This window comes from Saccostrea echinata, unplaced genomic scaffold, assembly GCF_033153115.1.
Source record: "Saccostrea echinata isolate AGI-Se365-2 ecotype Australia unplaced genomic scaffold, CSIRO_AGI_Sech_v1 ptg000062l, whole genome shotgun sequence".
Classification (NCBI taxonomy): Eukaryota; Metazoa; Mollusca; class Bivalvia; order Ostreida; family Ostreidae; genus Saccostrea; species Saccostrea echinata.
The window spans coordinates 932,330-945,525 of record NW_026889811.1 but is presented as its reverse complement, the minus strand read 5'-3'; the positions used below and the strand labels follow the sequence as shown (position 1 = coordinate 945,525).

Genomic DNA, 13,196 nt, shown 5'->3' with positions numbered 1-13,196 from the left:
CAGAATATGGTTCCCGGCTTAATTCTGTTTGTATGGAATTTAATCGCAGATTTTCAGTGAATATAGTATGATTTGCATCGTAGAATCCAAATTTAATGTAAGAACTGAAATATGATGCAGAATTTCAGAAATAAAAGTCCAGACAAAATCAACTCAAAAGCTAAGGATCGAACCTCCTTAAATTTAGCTTATATAAAGAATATGGAGGAAACCTTCATCAGTTACGTCTAACCTACGTCGTACGTAATCCTTAGTTTTCTTTAGTAGATCTTGTTAACTAAACTTCAACTACTCTAGGCTTCACTGAAGAGACAGTGCTCTGAATCTTTACTAATAAGCACAATTAATTCCTATTGAGTATTGACATAGCATGAAAAAAAATCTTTTCAAGACCAACAGAGCCAGTTCATCTAATTGGTATTCAGAAATTCACACGAAGTGCAGATCCAACTTTTTTTTAGAAAGGGGTTTCTCTTTAGGATTGGGTATAATAAGAGAAAAAATAATTGGAAGTATTATAAAATACCATATGTTACATTTGTATATCTGCACTGTATAAAGGTTATTTTCCTCCCCTGTTTATTTTTACCCTTCCACACTTGCAAACACATTTTTTCCGTTTTCAAAATACCCCAACATAATTGTGTTCAAGAGATAATGCTGTCTTACTTAGATTTGCTCACTTTTAAATTCGCCCACTTTCATCATAGGCAAACGGGACGAAATAAAAACGGGGGCAAAAATCTTTTTTTTTTAAGAATAGCATTTCATTAATGAATATTCCAATATCTATAGACTCAAGATGTTGTGGGTAGGTTGACGCCCTAGTAAGTGGTCAAAGTTGGAGAATGGAATGTAAAGAATTAATCAGTTGGTAGGGTGTTCGAATTATCATCTGGAAGCCCTGGTTAAATTTTTGTTCGCCGCGCCGCATCAAACCAGAGACGTAAACATATTTAGGGACTTTTCCTTTGCTAAACGCTTTGTGCTTAAAGTGAAAGTCAAGGATCTTTCTAATGAGACCTTAAAAACTGAGGTCCTGTGTCATGGTAGACTTTGGCACGATAAAAAAATCTCACCCATGAATAGCCCTCAGTGTCGTGTATAGGTTTAAATATTAAACCTTCCATTGGTATATGGTCTTGTCTTCATGAAAAAGGTGAGAATAACAAACAGTGATCTATCTAAAAAAATTATATACAATACAAATCTGTGAAGCGGGCATAGAAGACAGACCCCTGGAAGTTCCAAGGGTGGGATCAGACTTAGATGAGCTCACTTTTGATCTCAGTTTTATTTTACAAAAGAAATATACAGAGAAAAAGTGAGGCTGAGATCAAATGTGAACTCGTGTATGTTCTATGGCAAAGGAGCCAGGTGCCTAGGAAAAGGAAGCGTTCCCTGAGGACCGGGTACACCCGCCCTGAGCCCTAGGTATTGATCACGTAGATGGAACATTCCGTGGACAAATTCAGTATAAAAAGGAATTACAATTGGTATGAAACAAGTCAGCCAAAAAGCGACCCAATGATAAGTTATATTTGCTAACTAGATCGTTATTACAAGGTATATATGAGTGAAAAATTCTCGAATGGGACTATAAACGGTTTACAATCATTCAACTATGAAACTACAGTGTAGTATTAATTTTACATGTTATAGTCTTGCATGAAATCTCTTTAGGTTCAAATTTGTTCAAATATGTTCCGTGGTTCATGGGGCCCCTGTTCATGGTGACATGCTTATATCAGAGTGTCCAGTGGGTAGTTATGGATTAAACTGCACAGGAGAATGCCTTAAATGTTTTTATGGAAGACTCTGTCAGTCACAGTGTAACTGTCCAGCAGAAAGATGTGTTCCACGAAATAGCTGTCTGAAGACGAAAACTGGTTATTATCATAATCATAGGTATTTACTAACGTGTTAACCTACATAAATGATTGGCAACGTTATACATTTTATCAAATATGTTAATAAACAATTTCAAAAGTTGTTACTAAATCAGTATTATGACATATTAGTCTTCTGGATGAGACCATAAATACCGAGATTCAGTGTCATGGTTGGCGTTGGCACAATTAGGAATTGCTCACTGGCCCTGAATGCCGAGTATATAGAATTGTCATAATCAATGTCGATTTTGTATGATAGTTATATGTTCATTATCTTTGTTATTTATTATCCTGCGTTGACCCTTATTTGTATAATAGATTTTTATACTGTAATGCCCCCCCCCCCCCCCATTGTGACGCTCAGTTTAATTAAAATATTTGGCTAGTCGCTATATATGGTGATGGCAGGTTTGTCGTGGGCATCGCGAGCTGCCCTTGACCAGTAAGGGGAGTTCTACATTCATGTTTATGGAAGGTTAGATAGATTTTTTCGTGGTGACTGAATCTTCAGTAAGGGTAAGCGCAATTTCATTACATTCATAATATTGAAAAGTAATGCACTGTATTTATATACAGCTTATACTCTATTAATTTCCACAAAATTGTCAATGTGTTCGAATTATATACGGAAAATGTTACCACGTGCACATGCCCTGTGTTTAAGCGTAAAAGTAATTATGTTGGCTCGTTATTTAGTCTATAATGTTATGGTGTACGTACATAATTTTGCTGTGCCGAATGAAACGTTATGATTCATACTAGTTTAAGCTGTATTTTTAACACAAATATATTTAAGCATTAATGTAAATTTTGAAATTGTATTAGAACAAGCAGCACATGGGGGGTGTGACCGCTCGACGGGGGAAACTTACTTTTCCGTGGCATCTGATCCCACTTTAGATGTAGGACAGCGCGTTGGGGTCAAGTTGATGTATGTCTAAAAAAAATTGTTGAAGGTTCCTGTATAACTACTTGAGTGTGAATACTTAGTGACGCTTTGGTGCTGTCAACAACTTAGATGACTACTCGAGGGCGAGGTATGCTAGGCCGAGGCTCTATAGGGAAAACGTGGTTTTCTTGATTTCAAGTCAGCGCTGGCGAACACTTAAGACGCTTTGGAATGGCGAGGGTGTGGGGATGCAATGGGCGTGGTATCCATAGTCTCTACATGTTTCGTAAGAACACAAGGAATGGTGGTTGACGAATGAAATATGAAGATAAAGAACAGTATTCAATCTCAAAAGTCTAATGAAACGATACAAATTTGGAGCAGAGCAAACACGGACTAAAAAATTAGAGCTGGGACCAGGTGCCATGGAGTAAGCATCCGCTGCTGACCGGTTACATCCGCCGTGTGCTCCTTGTCATGATCGGGAAACAAAAACCGGGAAAATCCGTAGACAGTTCACTGTATAAATAATGGCCTAACATTTAGTATGAAAAACGTCAGTCAGCATTTGACTCAATGATAGGTTGTATGTGCTGAGAAGGTCATTGTATCGACCGAAAAAATTGCGAACGAGACTGTTTATATCATTGTTTCGTCAACTTGTTTGTCTATAGCTTGCCTTGTTTTAAAAATTTTTCATACGTAGAGCATGCTCTTGCGTATTGAATCAACTGAGAGACATAAAACCCATGTGCAAGTGATAAGGGTGTATTGCTACATAAGTAATGGAAGTTGACGATTGAAAAGATTAAGTCATCACGTTTATCTTTAAGCTTTGTTGTTAGGTTACCATTAACGTCTTTTTCTTGTAAAATATCTAAAAATGAAACAGATGTGTCATAGCCTTTATGGTATCTTTTATTTCAAGCTCACTGCACTGGGATATATCGAGTCGACATATGAATGGAAGTAACTATTGTAAATTTACAATACTTTCTCGATATATCGAAATGTCTAGTTGAAAGCAACAAAAAGAGATTTCTTTTTTTCATGTGTAAGATTTTGAATAAATTCTGTTTCATATGAATACAAAAATAGGTCTTCTAATAATGGGCGCATAAGGTACCTACGGAAATCCCAACAGATTGTTGGAAGACCTGATCTCCAAAAACTACTGTGCTCCTTGTCATGATCGGGAAATAAAAACCGGAAAATCCGTTGATATTTCAGTGTATATATAATGGCCTAACAATTAGTATGAAAAACGTCAGTCAGTATTTGACTCAATGATATCTTGCAATTGTGCTGACAAGGTCATTGTATCGTCCGAAAAACTTGCGAAAAGATGACTTCAAACGAGATTGTTGATATCCTTGTTTCGTCAACTTGTTTGTCAATAGCTTGCCTAGTTTTAGAAATTGTTCATACACAGAGCATGCTCTTGCGTATCGAATCAACTGAGAGACATAAAACCCATATGCAGGTGATAAGGGTCTATTGCTACATAAGCAATGAAAGTTGACGATTGAAAAATTGAACTCATTACGTTAATCATAAAGCTTTGTTGTTAGATTACCATTAACGTATTTTTCTAGTAAAATATCTAAATATGACACAGATGTGTCAGAATCTGTGGTATCTTTTATTTCAAGCTCACTGGGATATATCGAAATATGAATGAAAGTAACTATTTTTAATTGATAATACGTCGTGGATATATCTGAATGTCGAGTTGAAGGCCACAGCAAGTGTTTTCTTCTTTTCATGTAGAAGTTTTGAATACATTCTGCTTAATATGAATACAAAAAAATGTCTGCTAATAACTGGGCGCAATTGGTATCTATGGGAATTCCAACAGATTGTTGGAAGACCTGATCCCCAAAGACTACATAGATATTGTCAATCAGAAACTCAAGGAACTTTAGAGTACTTGTGTGTACAATCAGAATATTTTTAGCAAAATAATTTTGGAAATGACCAATGACAAAGTAAGTATATTTACGAGTTCCATTTTTTTAAAAAAAGCAGCTGACTATGTTGTCCAGAAGCCTTGACTTCAATTTATTGTGGGAAATGGTTGTATAAAGTGTTGATAAGTCGTACGTTTTGATGTTATTGATTTTGTGATTTCAAATTTTCTAAACGTATTTAAAGATGTCATTCATACAATGAGTGTTTTGTTTATAGCAGAAAGTCACTTTACAGAAAGAAATGGAGAGTGGGTGAACGTGACGTATGTTTCTATTGTCGATACAATGAACTTGTCAGCAAATACAATTTATCATTAAGTCAAATGCTGACTGACGTTTTTCATATAAATTGTTAGGTCATTATATACACACTGAATTGTCGACGGATTTTTCCGTTATTTTCCGATCATGACAAGGAGCACACGGCGGGTGTGACCGGTCGGCAGGGGATGCTCACTCATCCATGGCACCTGATCCCACCTCTGAGCTTTTGGAGGTCCATGTTTGCTCTTCACCTATTTTGTAATGTTTAATGGACTTTTGAGCTTGAATACTGTTCTTTATCTCCATATATTTCATTTATAGGATCTGTTACCACCATGAACCTGATTGGCCTGCTGTTTTACCTTAAATTCTGGTAAAGATGGATAAATATATAAAAAATATAACAGTTTATTTCACTTCAAGTCAAGAAAGAAGTAATCAAAATACCCATTTCAATTTCAAATATTATTGATTGAGATGAAATGAGACAATTTTATAATCAATCTGTAATGTTAAATGCCTTTCCTGTAGGTTTCAAAAACAAATGCATCATCTACAGTCACAAATCAGCTCTATACTGATCGGACAGATATAATTATATATAGTTAAACATGAAATAATAACCATTTGTTATTGATAAGAAAACAAACAGATTAGTTTAGAGCTGTGTTCATTAAATCTTATCGATTATTTAAAAATCTTTAAGGATTTTGCAGGACAATTAAATAGTCTTTGGCCTGAGCAAAACAAATTAAAGTGTTCAAGTATGATAAAAACTACTGAATTATTTGAATTTTAATACTTAGCACAAAATACATATTACATCTATCTAAAAGAAAACCTGGAGGAGCATGGATATGAAAGTCGTAGAAGCTCAGCATCCAGTGAGACAGAAACTGTTCCACAAAGAACACAAAATCATCCAGACCTGAACAATTAAACCGATCTGAGGTTGTCCCGAAATGCTGCCTTTGTATGACAACTAAAAGACTGTGGACCGGAACCGTAAGCACCATGTGCCTAAACCATTCCATGGGAATGGGCTATAATTGAAAAAGAAATGAACGACGACAATGATGACACATAATATGAACAATTTTCTAATCAAGAACAATGCAACGTAAGTCTCCACTTATGTAAACCTCCCATTGAGAATTTCATGACCCTGAGATCCCTTGATTCTTCAACCAATCTCAAGGATAATACAGAGAGAATGCACAATGAATATGAACATATCGAAATGAAGGAGGTGGAAAGAATATACCGTACTCAAATTAGTATAAAAACAAAGGCCTAAAAATTGGTATGAAATACGACCCAATGATAGGCTATATTTGCTAACAAGGTAATTATACCAACCATAGAATTTACAAAATGCTGATTTGGAATCCCTTTAACATCATCTAATTGTCAGTAGCCTGGCTCGCTTTAAAAATGGATCGTAGTGAGAGGATGCATTTTAGTATCGAATATATTGGGAGACATAAACGTTTGCTGGTGATAGCGAAATATTACTACATAAATAAAGAAAGGTACGGATGCAAAGCCTGAAGTCATCTCGTTTGTCGTACAATTTACTTGTTATTTGGGATATGTGATTTAAGGCTCAAGGTTATTTGCAAGAACATATTCTGCATAAAACAATTTCTAACATGAGGAAGGATATTAAAATATGGACATAACGAACAGTAGTCAAACTCATAGTCCATTTAAACGATACAAATGCAGAGCAAACACGAATCTCCAAACACATCATAGGCAGGATCAGGTGCCCTGGAGGAGTGCTCCTTGTCATGATCAGAAAAATAACCAACTAAAAAATCCGTTGACAAATCAGTGTGTAAATAATGGCCTAACAATTAGTATAAAAAGCGTCAGTCAGCATATGACATAATGATAGATTTTATTTGCTAACAAGGTCATTGTATCGGCCATAGAAATTGCGAAATGATGACTTAAAACGAAACTTGTTTGTCAATAGCTTGCCTCGTTTTAGAAATTGTTCGTTCTTAGAGCATGCTCTTGCGTATCAAATCAACTAAGAGACATAAACCCCATATGCAGGTGTAGTGTTCTCTTGTACCAAGACACAGGTTCAATTCAATGTCTTTATTAACATGGACACATTCTGGCATTGTATAACAAAGTCCTTGTCTCTTAAATAGTATGACAAAGTCCCTGTTTCTGACATAGATTGACTACAAATGAAATGTAAATATAATAAATACTTGTACTCAATACAGAATATACATATAATGTAACCTTTTATCAATATAAATCATGACACAAAAAGTGCTCCTTATATTAAACTTTGTAAACAGTGGTAATATGACAAATTCCTATTCAAATTCAATGTAACAAGTAAATGCATATAGCAGACAGTATGTAATAAATAATTAATATATAATTACCGTGATGTATGTCTGGTACTTTCAGCTAGAACACAACAAACTACTGCACTCACTGATCTAAATATGGCGCTCGTGCGTTTCTCAACATTTGATAAACGTATCATTCTGGTAAAATTGGAATGCAAAGAAATCGAAACTTACGGACAAAATTGGAATTCAGAATAAAATATACAGATTGTCCATTACACCGGCCTCTAAATGTGTTTTTACAAAAACATATTTCTCAATATATCAAAAATGGACAAAACAATGTATCCAAAATGAGTTCATTCACTAAACATTTCATTGCACAAAGGTTCACTGATTTGTTTCTCTTTTTCACAATCTGTTTCCAAAAGAAGACAAAGTTTTGTCACTGGCCGTGTAATAATGGAAGACACTGTCTTTATCCTCGCAACACGCACAACATCATAGTTGTCCTTTATCACTTCGAGCACTCTACCGAGATTCCATGCGTTTCTTGGAGTGTTTTCCACAATGAGAACTAAATCACCCTCTTGTAAGTTTCTTTCCTGCTTCAGCCACTTCTGTCTCTGTTGGAGAAGGGGTACATATTCTCTGATCCAACGTGTCCAGAAAACATCAGCCAAATACTGAATCTGCTTCCATCGACGTTTTGCGTAGTTGTTAGAAGTATGGAAAATTCCAGGGGAAAGCTCTCTCCTGATCTCATGAGTAGCATATGATTTGGTGTAAGTGCACAAAGGTCATTCGGATCATCTGAAGCTTCTGTAAGGGGTCGTCCATTCATAATAGCTTCAATTTCACAAAACAAGGTTAACAGTCCTTCATCATCCAAATGAATTGTTTGTTCATGTAGAACAGAATACATGATTTTCCTGACTATCCTGATGAGGCGTTCCCATACTCCTCCAAAGTGAGACGCAGCCGGTGGATTAAAGCTCCATTCAATTCCTGACTGTAATAATTGACTGGAAATGCTGTTCGTATTCCAGGAATGAAGTGCTGTTCTTAGCTCACGTTCTGCACCTACGAGATTTGTTCCATTATCAGACACTATATAAGTTGGTTTTCCTCGTCGTGCAATAACCCTTCGAATGGCGTCAATACAGGAGTCTGTATTCAAGGAAAAGGCAACCTCTAAATGTACTGCTCGGGAAGATAGACAAGTAAATATGACACCGTACCGTTTTACTATGCTTCTTCCTCTTTTAAGCTCAAATGGACCAAAATAATCCATTCCCACTCGAGTAAAAGGGGGTTCATCAGGTTTCAGTCTCTCGCTGGGGAGGTCTGCCATTTTCTGTTTCAAAGTAGGTGCCTAATATCTTCTGCATATAACACATCTGTAAATGATGGACTTCAAAATTGATGACACACCAAGAATCCAATATTTCTCACGGATAAGTGCCAGCGTTGAATTTTTTCCTAAGTGTCCGACAGATTTGTGTGCTTCCTCTGCTATCAACCTGGCTAATACAGACTCTTTGGGAATAATAATTTGATGTTTTCTGTTAAGAGTTGTATCCAGTTTCTTAAGTCTACCGCCTACACGTAGAACTCCATTGTGAACAATTGGGTATAATTTGGGTAATCTTGATAAATATTTCACAACTCCATTTTCACTTGAATTCAAGTCTTTAAATTCTTGGGCAAAATGCTTCATCTGCACATACTTCAAAATGTCTGTTTCTGCTCTGTCAAGAATGTCTACATTTAATGAAGGTCTTTGTGTAGCATTTTTCAATCTGTTATGCATTTCCTTCATTTCCAATTCTTGTATTTTCTCTTCTGTAAATCCCTCCGATATCATTCTTGATCTCCGTTCTCTTTTCCTCTCCATTATTCCTTTGAGGTTTTCTCGTGCTAAGAGTAGCCATCCAGTCACTGTTTTCAGCTTTTTCCAGGAAGAGAAGTGCTGGAGTAATCTTTCCATTCCTTCCACTGTTTCTGTTTAACTGCTGTGTTGACGCTGTCCTTTATTTCAGCACTGTCAATTTCTGACGAATCACTAATGATTTCAGTAGACGGCCATGAAACATCTGGTTTCCATAACCACTCAGGACCACTGAATCATGCTGCTGATTCAAGAAATCTACTTACTACTGGTATTCCCCTTGACGCACAGTCTGCTGGATTATCTTTAGAGTTGACATAGTGCCACTGGTTGACTGTAGTTGCTGCATGAATTATGGCAAGCCTATTGGCAACAAATGTTTGAAAACGAGTTTTTGTGTTATTTATGTAACGAAGAACTGACATGCTATCTGTCCAGAAGTAAACTTGATCAACTTGATTATCCAACTGTTTTGTAACTATCTTGCATAATTTCACTGCTAAAGTTGATGCCGTCAACTCAAGCCTCGGTATCGTCACTGTTTTTAACGGTGCCACTCTTGACTTTCCAAGAACAAAGGAACAGTAGATTTTTCCAGTCTCACTGATGAGTCGTAGATATATTACAACTCCTATTCCAACTTCACTTGCATCTGCAAAACAGTGCAACTCCTGACATGTCGTCTTCCCGAAGTCTTGTGGCTTGTAGCACCTTTCAAGTGTTACATTTTCAAGTTCTTTTGCTTGTGTCAGCCAATTTTTCCAGTCCTTAAGCTGACTTCCTGTAATCTCTTCATCCCATCCAATTGAATTTTTGCACATTTTTTGAAGAAGTGTCTTTGCTGTCATCACAAAAGGTGACACGATACCAAGAGGATCAAATATTGAGCTCACTATTGATAGAATTCCTCTTCTGGTTGTTGGCTGATTTTTAATGTTTATCAGGAATCCTAAATGGTCACTGTTAACAAGCCAGTACACACCTAGTGCACGTTCTACGAGTGTTTCACTTTCACCTTCAAGGTTCCATTCCTGCACATCTTTAGCGCGATCATCTTCTAGAACAGATTCTAAGACTTGTTTTGAGTTACTAATCCATTTTGTCAGATGAAAACCACCTTTGCTACAAAGTGTAGACAGATCTTTAATGAGTAAGGCCGCTTTCTTCTCTGTGTCAACCGAAGCCAAACAGTCATCTACATACATATTCTTGAGTACTGTGGTCACCACTGTAGGATCAAAGTCGGAACCATATTCTTTAGCTGTCTGTTGTAGTGCATAGTTACAGCAAGTTGGAGAGGAAGTGGCTCCAAAGATGTGAACTTTCATTCTGAATTGTTCAGGGTTGGCATCTAGATTGCCATCCTTCCACCACAGAAATCTTAGACAGTCTCGATCTTGTTCAGGGATTAATACTTGGTGAAACATAGCCTCAATATCTCCTTGTATAGCAATTTTCTCCTGACGAAATCTTAAAAGTACACCAAGTAAACTATTTGTTAGGTCAGGTCAGGTCCTTGGGGTAACTGGCTGTTTAGTGAAATCCCCATATACACTGCAGAACAGTCAAACACAACTCTAATCTTCCCTGGTTTTTATTGTTGTAAACTCCATGGTGCGGTAGGTACCATACTCTGCCATCCTCTCTTTGTAGCTGACTTTGAGGAACAGGTTCTGCATATCCCTTCTCAAACAGCTTGTTCATAAAAGTCACATAGTCATTTCTAACCTTTGGATCCTTTATCAGTTTCTTCTTTAGACTTCCAAGTCTCTGAAATCCTTGCATGATATTGTTGGGTAACTGAATTAAGGGATTCTTAAACGGAAGTCCAATTGAGTAATGACGATCCTGAATGTGAATAGATTCTGAAACTTGAGTTAAGAAACTCTTATCTTCTAAAGAGTTTTCTTTTACATCATCCACAAGACGTTCTGGAAAGTCATAGTTTATGGAATCTTTCACCATCTTTTCTAAGTTTCTGTCTCTTTCCTGAGCATCTTCTATAGCTACTCTGTTTACGTCATCTGTATCTGATGCATTTTCTCTTATAACATTCCATACTATCCATCCTAGTCGTGTCCTTGTTGCGTGGGGAGAACCACTTGGCCCAGCAATTACTTCGAATGGAGAATAGGCATCTGAAATGTTATTTCCAATCAATTTCTGCATCTATTTCTGATGTTTGAATTGTTGAGAGATGTGGCCACTGTTTTAACTCTTGCTGCGTTGGAATGTGTTCTTTTGATACAGGCATATGTTCCTTTGTATACACATTCGGTAGATCAATCACATGTTCCATTGAAAGTCCACACACTTGCAAACCACTGATAACATATGTGTTCAATCTCTGAGAATTCCCCATTGTCTTTATGGTGATTTGTTTCTTCTTGCCATTTGCTCCAAGTCGATGCATTATGTTTTCTGTACAAAATGACACACTGCTGCCAGAGTCAAAGAATGCATAAGTTTCTATGCTATACGGTTTATTTTTCAGTTTTACTCTCACTTGAATTATTGCCATAGCACAGGTTGTTTCTCCGGCCCCTTTATCACTAAAGGCACTGATGTGAGGTTTGGAGAACTTGCATGTAGTTTTGACATCTGTTGACATAGGATTAATGTTTTCTTTGTCTTCATCTGTATATTTTGTTACACATTTCGCAGGATCATGTAGGATCGTAGGGTGACGCCTACTGCATATGGAACACTTAAGTCTTGCTTTGCACTTTTTAGTTATGTGGCCTTTCCTAAGACATCCATAACACTGTCCATTATTTCGCAGGAATTTGTATCTGTCTTGAAGTCCTTTGGTTACAAACTTCTTGCAGTCATTCAGTGCATGGGTACTACTTTCACAGAATTCACATTTCTGTTCTCGTACATTAAAGTCTTGTACTTCACTTGTAACATCAGTAGACGCAACAGCTCTCTTCTGGTTACGATCTTGATTTCTGGAATTTCCATCAATAGATGCATTACCATACGTAGGCTCATTCAATTTCTTAGCTTCTGTTTTCACAAAACTTACAAAATCTTTAAACTTCACTGTCTTCTTGGCTTCTTTAGTTTTCAGTACAACATTTCTCCACCTATCATGCATATACACAGGAAGTTTTGTCATAAGTCTCTTTATGTTGTCTGAATAGTCTAAGACAGAAACACTATCGATGCTTTCAGCTGCGTTCTGACACTCCACAAGGAACAAGGAGAACTCATCTAGGATCTTTGCATCCTTCACTGCTGGCCAGTCTAATGCCTTCTTTATGAATGCTGTTGCAATTACCTCACTGTCTCCGTACCGCTCTTCAAGTTGATTCATAGCTGCTTTGTAGGCTCTGTCTCCTGACATATGACTAAATCCAGACACTACTCTGTATGCTTCCCCAAAAGTCATTTGCTCAAGATAATTCATACGTTCATCATTGTCTTTAGTATTCATCACTACTTTGGTATTAAACTGTCTGACGAAACGTCTAAATTCTAATGGATTGCCTCCAAATTTCTTTATCTCTGGTACAGGTTTCCGGAAGTATTGTACAACGCACTGCATAGCATCAGATTCAGAGGTCTGTGGTTTTGTTTCATCAAGGCAATGAAGGTCAAGTGGTGGAATTTCTTCACGTTTAGGTATGAATGTCTCTGCGTTTGGATTCAGAGGCCTCTCAAACAAGGACAGTACTGATGCAAACTCACTATGAAACAAAGGCGTTCTTGGCGTTGGTTTTGGTGCTAATGTTCTAGGATTCACTATATCAATGTTAGAAACATCATCATGCGAATCAGCATCACTACACCTTTCATATTTCTGAAGAACTTCTGTTTTAGCATTCGCAATAGCAATATTAGTATTCAAGTCCAACTCTTCTTCTTCAAGTTTTAGTTTGACTTTCGCTATCTCTAACTCCTTTTTATGGGAAAGTGCTGCTTTGCGAGCTTCTAACTCAGCTACTCTTTGTTCTTCTTCAAGGCGTT

General features: G+C 36.9%; 1 protein-coding gene across 1 annotated transcript; it reads right to left on the bottom strand.

Moving 5' to 3' along the window:
- Positions 1-9,460: 9,460 nt before the first annotated feature.
- Positions 9,461-10,651, bottom strand: LOC133175272 (uncharacterized). The gene has a single exon (XM_061310370.1). The coding sequence runs from the start codon at positions 10,649-10,651 to the stop codon at positions 9,461-9,463; it is 1,191 nt and encodes a 396-aa protein (XP_061166354.1).
- Positions 10,652-13,196: the final 2,545 nt, after the last annotated feature.